Source organism: Tupaia chinensis, unplaced genomic scaffold (genome assembly GCF_000334495.1).
Source record: "Tupaia chinensis unplaced genomic scaffold, TupChi_1.0 Scaffold143646_1, whole genome shotgun sequence".
NCBI lineage: Eukaryota > Metazoa > Chordata > Mammalia > Scandentia > Tupaiidae > Tupaia > Tupaia belangeri.
The window spans coordinates 712,917-722,977 of NW_006203494.1; the positions used below are offsets into that span (position 1 = coordinate 712,917).

The 10,061-nt window shown below is 56.5% G+C and overlaps 1 protein-coding gene across 4 annotated transcripts in view; it reads left to right on the plus strand.

The window, feature by feature from the left end:
• GMEB1 (glucocorticoid modulatory element binding protein 1) overlaps positions 1–4,808 on the plus strand; it is a 46,191-nt gene extending 41,383 nt beyond the window's left edge. For all 4 annotated transcript variants that reach the window (XM_014582541.2, XM_006164572.3, XM_006164574.3 and 1 more), the window contains one exon: positions 2,763–4,808. In XM_014582541.2, coding sequence (XP_014438027.1) covers positions 2,763–3,463 — 701 coding nt within the window. In that variant the 3' untranslated portion in view covers positions 3,464–4,808. The remainder of the gene's footprint in view (positions 1–2,762) is intronic.
• Positions 4,809–10,061: the final 5,253 nt, after the last annotated feature.

The following is a 10,061-nucleotide window of genomic DNA, read 5'->3' on the forward strand; positions in this document are numbered from 1 at the left end:
CCGGGAAGCCCGGGCGGGCGGGGAGAATCTGCCGTCGCTAGCACGGGGCTCTGGCTGCAGGGGGCTTCCCCTTGAGCGTTTGAGCCTCGCCGCTGGCATCAGCCTCCTCGGCCTCAGGTGCCCTCTCCTGAGCATCCGCTTCTTGGCCTTTCCCTGCATCCCGAGCAGTGGGGAGGGCCAAGTGCCCAGAGTGAGTACCAGGGACCAGGGCCGAGGCCGAGCACGTATTTCTTTTCGTTTTTTTTTGTTTTTGTTTCAAATATTTATTTATTAATTTATTACATCTATTTGTTGCAATTTTCAAGCTGCTTGATCTGGGTCTCAAACTGCAGTTGGCCAGGTGGGAATCCACCGCCTTAACCATCACACCACCTACTGTGCCCTATTCTTGTTATTTTTTAAAATTTTGCCAGAGGGTGTACATGCCCCGCAGAGAGAGACAGAGGGAGAGTGAGGAAGCCCTCCATGGGTCATGGTCACGCTGCCGTCTCTTTATTCCTCGACCCGGTTGGGATCGGGGCACACACACGGCACACATATGCATCCAATGTATTTTTTCTTTTCTTCTTTTTTGCTGTAGGGTGTGTGCTCTCACCACCAGTGAGACAGAGAAACAAAGTGAGAAATCATCCATGGGGGTGGTATGAGCGGGGCAGGAATGTCCACGCCACAATCCCTTCTCCATTCTCCCCTCAGGATCTTGGGCACGCACACACACATGCCTGGCATGAGTTTCAAGGCACCAGGTCTGGGACTCAAATCACAGTTGACTACGTGGGAGTCCAGTGATGTAGCCATTACGCCATCTGCTGGTCTCCACCCAATGTATTTCTCCAGCTGCCAGAGCCCATGCATTGGGCCATGTGGGCTTCGGCTTCTTTAACCACCAGACCCCAGAAGCAGCCCTGCATTTCTTACATAGTATATTCCAGTAGCACAGAAAGGGCCAGGTGCCCTGCAAACACAGCGGTCGTTTTACGGGCACTTACAGGCACTAAGAAGTAGGGAAGTCCCCATGGAGAGCCCGCCACACCCGGGGTTGGCCTCGCCAGTCACCGCTGAGCCCTGTGGGGAGCCCACCACACCTGTGGTTGGCCTCACCAGTCACCGCTGAGCCATCAGAAGGTTCCTGCCCTGGCCCAGCCTCCGTGACATTATGTAAGCCACCTGCCTTCTCTCAGTCCCTGTTAAAATGAATGTTAGAAGGCCAGCCGGCCTTGTGATCATTACGACACTGGATCCTGGTGAGCAACTGCACAGTTTGAGTCCTGGCCCTGGCAAACAAAAAACATGTTGGGTGTGTGTGCATGCATGCCCAAAATCCCAAGAGGAGAAAGGATTGCAGCAGTACTACACACTCGGGGGGATTTCTCACCTCCTCCTCTCTGTTTCTGAGAAGCTTCTGTGTCCTCTAACAAACTTAAAAAAAAAAAAAAAAGATGCGTTGGAACTCCAGGACCTCTTTCAGCTCTGTAATCCTTAGGGCATTCCTCTGTAACCTACTGCTGGTCTCTCTGGGCAGCGCTGGGCTCTGGACATTTGGGCCACCAGTGTGGCAGTTCTGCCCGAGACAGCGTGAGGGCCACCTCACCAGAGTGACCACTGCAGCCCTTTGTAGGCCCATGGGATCGGCAGGTCCGAGGGGACTGTGCAGGGGACGCGCTAACCCGGGAGCTCCTTTGGTCTGCATTTTGATGACAGGTGATAAAATACTGGGCTGTTGACTATTTTTCTATCCAAAACATGTCATGACTTTCCTGAGACCTAATACCAGGTACGTTTGTAGGACTGAGTTATGGGAGGGTCATGGCTTTAAAATGACTCAGAGCTATTGTGCTGGGAGGGGGCATGGAGGCCGTGGCGCTGGGGCCCACATAGCCGGCTCCACAGTTTGGAGTCCCACACCCAACAGCTTGAAAAACACCAGGGGACCAGCAGTTGGCGTAATGGCTATGCCGCTGAACTCCCATGTAGTTGACTGTGGTTCGAGTCCCGGACCCGGTGGCTTAAACACACGCCAGACGCATGTGCGTGCCTGCCCAAGATCCCGAGAGGAGAATGGAGGAGAAGGGATTGTGGCGTGGCCATCCCCCCTGGGGGGTGATTTCTCGCTTTCTGTCTCTCTGTCTCTTCTCTGTCCTTCTGGCGAGTGCACGCGCCCTATAGCAAAAAACCTCTCCCCCCAAAAACACACACACACACACACCAGGCACATGTGTGTGTGCCCAAAAGCCAGGAGACTGGAGGAGAAGGGACTGCAGTGTTGCCATCCCCCTGGGGGTGATTTCTCACTCACTCACTCACTCTCTCTCTCTGCGAGTCCACCCACCGTACAGCTAAAAGCTTAGAAAGAATAGAGACCCGGGACTGTCACCCTGCCTGTACTCAAACAGCGAGGTGACCACTAGGTTGTCTCAACCATCCGACCTGGTCTCTTTTTTTTAATATAATTATTTATTTTATCTTATTTATTTATTCATTCATTTTATTTTAATTTGACCAGAAAGAGACACACAGAGAGAGAGAGGGAAAGTTAGAAAGCAAGCCACCAGGTCCGGGACTTGAACCATGGTTGGCCATGTGGGAGCGTCCAGCACCCTGGCCACCATGCCACCTGCTGGTCCCTGGTCTCTTCATTTTGAAAATAGTAGAGTGACTTGCCTGACCACATAGTGGCGAAGTAGGGCGCCACCCCAGCCTCCTGACCACGGTTAGTGTCCCCAGGTACACCCACACAAGGGCTGTCTGTATTTTTCCCATAGAGCTGGAACGCCAGTTGGAAGAGCAGAAGAAGCAAGCTCAGGACCACAGGCTGAGACCCCAGACAGTCCACAATGTGGTGCTGATGCCCGTGAGCTCCCCGAAGCCCCCGAAGAGGCCCCGGCTCCAGCGGCCGGCCTCCACCACCGTGCTGAGCCCGTCCCCCCCTGTCCAGCCGCCTCAGTTCACAGTCATCTCGCCCATCACCATCACCCCTGTGGGCCAGTCCTTCTCCATGGGGAATATCCCAGTGGCCACCCTCAGCCAGGGCTCCAGCCCTGTGACTGTCCACACCCTGCCCTCTGGCCCTCAGCTCTTCCGCTATGCCACTGTGGTCTCCTCTGCCAAGAGCAGCTCTCCAGACACCGTGACCATCCACCCCTCCTCCAGCCTGGCGCTGCTGAGCTCCACCGCCATGCAGGAGGGCGGCGCCCTGGGCAACGTGGCCACCATGGTGAGCCCCGTGGAGCTGGTGGCCATGGAGTCCGGCCTGACCTCTGCCATCCAGGCTGTCGAAAGCACTTCTGAGGATGGGCAGACCGTCATCGAGATTGACCCGGCTCCAGACCCGGAGGCCGAAGACGCAGAGGGCAAAGCAGTCATCCTGGAGACAGAGCTGAGGACTGAGGAGAAGGCCGCGGCGGACGTGGAGGGGCACCCGCACCAGGTGCACAACGTGGAGATCGTGGTCCTGGAGGACTGAGCCGGGGCCAGGGCTGAGCTGGGATTTTACTTGTTTGTTTATTTTCATCGTCCCACTCATGTTCACATAGGATCCCCTCCTTTTTTTTTTTTTAAACAAAATCTCACTGTTGTAACGGCAGGTTTTCGGTTCTTCCACCACTCATTGAAAACCGGACAAAGCAAGCTGCCTTCTGATGCCGAGCGGGGCCCTCAGTACCCTCGCCTTGTGCCCGGACGGTTCTGCTTTCGGGAGGTGTCGGAGAACCAGGAGCCCTGCCCAGCGCTCCTTCCGGGCTAATCGGTCTGCACGTGGTTTTATTCTTGCCAAGAGGCGTTGGCGGACCCGGACCGCAGACCTGGCTCTGGGAGGCAGCTGTGGCGGTGGGGGCTTCACTGTGTCCTGGAAAGGCGCGGAGGCCGCTAGGCTGAACAGAGGACGCTGGACTCTGAGAAGGGGAGGTGGCTGCCCACTCGCCTAGAGAGGGAGGCGGAGGCACCTCGGCAAGAGGGGCACAGGACTGGTCTCGTCTGCAGGTGCCACCGAGAGCTCTGCGGGTACCTCCGGGGCACCTTGGAGGGAGGCTGCTGCCTGTTGGATGCCTCTCCGTAGAGCCCGTGGCAGTGGCCGGTGGCTTGGGCCGGCCGGACACCAGGATGCCAGGCTGCGCTCTGGCGTTCGAGTGAGAGCTCACCCGCACTCCAGAGTGGGACGGCGGGGTGTGGCTGCACTGGTCCTTGGACTGCTGTCCTGGGGTGGGCCCAAGGCTGTCACTTCATCACGGGGCCCCAGGGAGACCGCTGTGCTTTAGTTGGGCTCTCCTTTAGCCCCAGCCGAGCCGCGCCTCCCCCGTGCTTTTCGTGCTTCTCGCCCGTCCCCCGCCTGTCCGCCCCGCTTCCCGCTCAGAGTCCCCGCTGCAGCTTCCCGGCTCAGGAGCGGTGACAGGTGCCTGCCCCCACGCTCTCAGGCCCGTGGGCATCATGACGCAGCTGTTTCTGCAGATGCCGCGCAGGCTTGGCGGGGGCAGCACACCCCAGCTTTCCTGAGGCACCACCTCCCGGGGAGGGGGCAGGCCGTGGGCGGGGCCCGGGGTGGGTACAACGTTGTGTTTGGCTTTCTTTCCGTTTTTTTAAATGTGGTTTGTCGTTTAGCGCTGGGCCATTTTCTGTGCGATTCCTGCTCTCAGACCCTCTGCCCTGGGGCAAGAGCAGGCCCTGGATTTTTTTTCTTTAACTGCATCATCGACTTCTCTAAGACAAACTTAGGGGAGCTGAAGACTGTCTAAAGGAGAAATAGGTCAAAAAGAAAGCACACACCTTAGGAGTGGGAGAATTTTTTTAATTAAAAACAAAACTTTGGCCTGCCATGGTTAGTGTGTTACGGGAAGCACTCCCACTCACGGGAAGCCGTTTTTCTCCCAGCACGCGTTGGGAGCCCTCGGAAGCAAGTGAGAATCGCACCCTGCCATCCTCCAGTGGCTGAATATACCAGAGAAGCCCTCTCGGAGGGCCCCCTTGAAGGCCTTAAGAGAGAGATTTCTGAACCCCTAGTGGTTGTGGGTTTCAGCTTTGAAGTCTGCTTTTGTCTCCCCAGTATTGAATAGACTGCACAGTCTGCTAAACAAGGTGTCGGCCCTCTGCTACGTCTGTCCTGAGGGCAGCGGCCGGCAGTGCTGCTCACTTGGGTTTTCTGCTGGAACCTGGAGCAGCACACCCCATCTCCGCGGAGGCTTTAGGGGCACTTTCCTCTTGAACTGGTTCAGGATGGGAGGGGTGCCCCCGAGGGTGCTGAGCTGCCAGCTGGGGTTCCTGCCCTTCCCAGGGAGGCATTGGGGAAGCGACCCCACAGAGCCTGTCCGTGCACCACATGGGCTGGCCGGTGAAGGGCCCAAGCCGGGTGTTTTCCTGTTGCTCCCAGTGGCCTGGAGCAGTGCACTGTGCGGCGCCACGCCACGCCCACAGTCCAAGTGCGTCAGCATGCAGCCACCGTGGGCCACGCTAGGGCTGCCTGGCGTGGCCACTCTGCCTCTGGTCTGTTAGACAGTCCGTGAGGGCGAGCCATGGTCAAAGCCAGAGGGCGAGGAAGCCGCATTCTCGTGTGTTTACTCTAAGGTTGAAAAGCTCATCCTGAGACCGGGCCGGTAGGGTCAGTGGGCCCTGAAGCTCAGGAAGCCTGGAGGGCCCCAGTGAGACCAGCTCGGCAAGTGGACCACAGGCTCTCACTGGGGGTGGCAGGCCTCTAACCCAGCTCGGGGAGGGGTGGGCTCAGCAAGCCAGGCGTACTTCCTGGAGGAGGCATGCTTGCACTTTTTGACTTGTGTTATCGTACACCTTCGATGTTAAGTCGCAGGGCTTACTTACACAAGAGAGAAGCCAAAAAGAACGGCTGCTGCTTCTGCCTCCAGAGCCAGGTGCCTCCCGCCCGTGTCCCTGGAGAGAGCCGCGTCACAGCAGGTGGACCCCTCACTGTGTGGTTCCCATGAGCCTGAGCGAGCCAGCTCCCTGCCTGCTCCTGCCTCACTCTCTGCCCCCTACCCCTAAACTCCAGTCATTCTGATGTTGGAGTGGCCCAGGGACACCAGTGAACAAGACTGCAGGACGCTTCCCGTGAGGCTCACCTGCCCTGTCCACGGTAGGGAGGAAGAGCAACGTTTTTCTTTTTTTTAAAGAGAATTATTTTAGGGACCAGCAGGTGGCGTGATGGCTGTCACTGGACTCCCACGTAGTCGACCGCGGTTTGAGTTCCAGACCCAGCGGCTTAAACTCACGCCGTGCACATGTGCGTCCCAGCCCAAGATCCCGAGAGGAGAATGGAAGAGAAGGGATTGCGGCGTGGCCATTCGCCCTGGAGGGTGATTTCTCACTTTCTGTCTCTTTCCGTCTGGCGAGCGCATGCGCCCTATAGCAAAAACCTCCAAAAAAACATTTTTTTTTACTTGACTTTATATTTAACCAGGGAGGGACAGAGTGAGCGGGGAGAGAAAGCTGCTAGATCCGGGTCTCAAACCACGGTCAGCCACGTGGGAGTCTGGCGCCCTTAACCACCACACCACCTGCTGGCCCGGGAGGATCAGGGTTAACCCAGGTATCTTGGAGGCCTCTCGTCAGTGCAGGGTCTGCCACGCTGCAGCGGTGCTTTTTACCTGGTTTCCCGACAGGCTCTGATGCTAGGTCCAGTGGTGAGGAGTCCTGGCTGCAAAGGCTGTAACTCCAGGCATGCAGAGGGAGTGGCTCTCACTGAGCTCGGACTGACGAGGTCTTAGTGCCAGCAGGTGGGAGAGACAAAGGGAAGTTGAATTCTGAAAGTAAGACCGAGGTCGGGATCCACGGGCAGTACGCCTGCGGAAAGCCTGTGTCCGAGACGGCAGGCCCCGATGTGGCTGTGCGCTTCCAGACCACCCTCCTGCCTGTGCAGCCCTCTTCCTGGGTCCCGGGGACAGGCAGACCCTGGGAAAGTCCTGTGTACAAGGTTGTCAGGGACCCCAAGGGATTGGGCTTGTCATTTCTTCCATGATTAGAGACAGAGACAGGCACGGGACCCCCAATGGGGTCTTGACACCAAGCTGTGTGCCGCTGCGGCCCCCGGAAACCCGGAGGACATGGTAAGTCTGGATGGGAAGCCCGTCGCCAGCCTTCCAGAGCAGCGCACAGTGTGGCCGCAGCGCACGCAGTGTGGCCGCACCGCCCCAGGCCCGGGTTTGGATCCCGCTCTGGAACTTCTACTCTTAGGCAGCCCTACTGAGTCTTTCCCAGGTTTCCTTCTCAACCCAAGGAGGGCTTTCTGTTTTTCTTTTTTTCTTTTTTTTTAGAAATATTTATTTAATTCTATTTGTTATTATATTTTAATTTGACCAGAGAGAGAGAGGGAAAGTGAGAAAGTAAGTCGCCAGGTCTGGGACTCGAACTGCAGTCCGTGTGGGGATCCAGCGCCTTCAACCACTATGCGAAAGGGCTTTCTTAACCCTGAGTCAGCAACTGCATTTCCACCAGGACTTTTCACTCGTTCTTGATTCACCCGCACGCAGCCTGCCCTCCCCAGCTCTGGCCAGGGACCAGGGTTTCGTTCCGATTCTGCCTCTGCAGTAACTTTCAACTCTTGAGACGATTATTTCTTTTTTTTTAAGAGATTTTTTTGCTATAGGGCACATGCACGCAGCAGAGACAAGAAGCAAGAAATCACCTCCAGGGGGGATGGCCACGCCGCAGTCCTCCATTCTCCTCTTGGGATCTTGGGCACGCACACACGTGTCTGGCTTGAGTTTTAAACTGCCGGATCTGGGGCTTTAACCACTGCCAACTATGTGGGAGTCCAGCGACGTAACCATTACGCCATCTGCTGGTCCCCGAGACAAATATTTCTTCCCAACTCAGCACCCAGACCTGAGCACGTGTGCATAGACTGGTCCCCACTAGTGAAGCAACCTTGGTGAGGCCTCCGACCATGCGCCTCGCTGAGCCCCCCTTGCTGTGCTGGGCAGTGACTGGTCAGCTCCCCATCGGCTGTGCAGACCTCTGACAGTTGACTCATCCCCAGGTCCATGGCCCAAGGTTCCTGGGTAAATTGCTGCGGCCCCGCTGAGTCCTGCCTCTTCAGAGCCACCTGTGCTGTCGCTGCGGAGCCCCTGGCTCCAACATAGACCACTCCCGGGCTGGTTTGAGACTCTGCTCCTGGCAGGCAGGACTCGGGGTACGCCGGACCTGGGTTTACTTTCTGGCCGGCAAACTGGGTCAGGCTGCAGAGGAGCGTGGAGGTGGGCTGGGTACAGACGCAGAGGGAAAGACGGCCCATCCGGAAACTTACCTGCATTTGAGGTGTCCATGTTTGCCTTTTCTCCCCTCTTGGCTGTTTTCTGTAAAAAGGTCTATATGTTACCCATAAACTGGACCGACGGCCCTTTCTGGCCTGGGCACTGGCCCACAGTGGCCCCTCCCACAATGCACTGCGGTATGGTTCTCCTCACCCTGAGCGGGTGCTGTTCGCATCGCCTCCCCTGAAGGAGCTCCTGCACGCCATGCCCTGGTAGTGTCTAGCACACGCAGAGCAGCAGCTGGGGCTCTGCAGCAGCTCCTCTGGAGAGGGGCAAGGAGACTCTGCAAGAGGCATGTCCTCGTGGGGAGGCCGTCACCACCAGAAAGGCTGGCCTGTGTTTTTGTTTTATTTTTATTTTGAAGGTTTTTGCCATGGGACACGTGCACTTGCTGGAGAGATGGAGCCGGAAAGTGAGAAATCACCCCTCAAGGGGGATGGCCACTCCTCTGTGCCTTCTCCCATTCTCCTCTTGGGATTTTGAGCACACATGCGCACGCACCCAGTGTGGATTTTCAAGCCCCAGGATCTAGTACTCAACCAGAATCGACTGTGTGGAAATCCAGCACCGTAACCACAATGCCACCTGCTGGCCCCAGTCTTGGTTTTGTTTTTATTGTGCACACAAACCAGAACTGTACAACTTGATGCATTTAATAAGATGGTCACGCCCATGAAACATCCCAGACCGAGAAAACTTGGCAGCACCTCACCTGCAAGGACAGCCATCAAGCCCCCCAGCATGAGCGTGCTCTGCCTGAGCCCCGAGACTGGCTACCCGCTCCACACTGAGCCCCTGGCATGAGCGTGCTCTGCCCGAGTCCCAAGATTGGCTTCCCGCTCCACACTGAGCCCCCGGCACGAGTGTGCTTTCCTGCTCCACACTGAGCCCCCGGCGCTGTCGGTCTCATTGCAGAGCACAGGCTGGGGCTGGGGCTGTGTCGCACTGGGAGGTCCCCAAGGGGCACCTGGAGGGGCTCCTGCTTGAGGCTGTTATGGGCGTTCTGTGGGTGTTCTTACACGGATCTTTGATAAATGCATACACCCTCTGCATGTATTCCTGCGGGGTTTCAAAGGGTAGCACAGTTCACGTGGGAAATCCAGGGTACAGCTTTTCGTAGACACAATAGCAAGAACCCAGGTCTGATGATGGCCCCACGTTTCCTCATGGTGACACCCGATGAGCTGAGGCATATCTAGATGAAGCTTGGCATCTTCCTCAGCCGGCCATGTCCTGTTGCAAACCAAGACCTACTTGTTTTGGTAGTTTAGTTTTTTGATCCATAATAACCTCTGTCTCTTTTTAACAGAGATTTTTGCTATTAGGGTGTGTGCGCTCGCCAGAGAGACAGAAAGTGAGAAATCACCCTCCAGAGGGGATGGCAATGTCACAATCCCTTCTTCATTCTCTTCTTGGGGTCTTTTTTATTTTTAATTTACCCAACTCTATTCATTTATTCATTTTAATTTGACCAGAGAGAGAGAGAAAGAGGGAGGGAAAGCAAGAAAGGAAGCCACCAGGTTCGGGACTCAAACTGCAGTAGACCACATGGGACTCCAGACCCCCAACCACCATGCCACCCCCTGCCCCTGTCCTCTTGGGATCTTGGGTGCACACTCACCCTGTGTAAGTTGGAGCTGCCAGGTCCGGGACTCCAACCACAGTAGACTACGTGAGAGTCCAGCGACGAACGTTACCATCTGCTGGTCCCCCAAGATAATCTCTCAGGACACTCCCAGAAAACTGCAAAGCTTACTCCTCACTGCCTTCAAGCGTCTGTCCCCGCGGACTTCCCTAGCCTGCCAGCCCGTC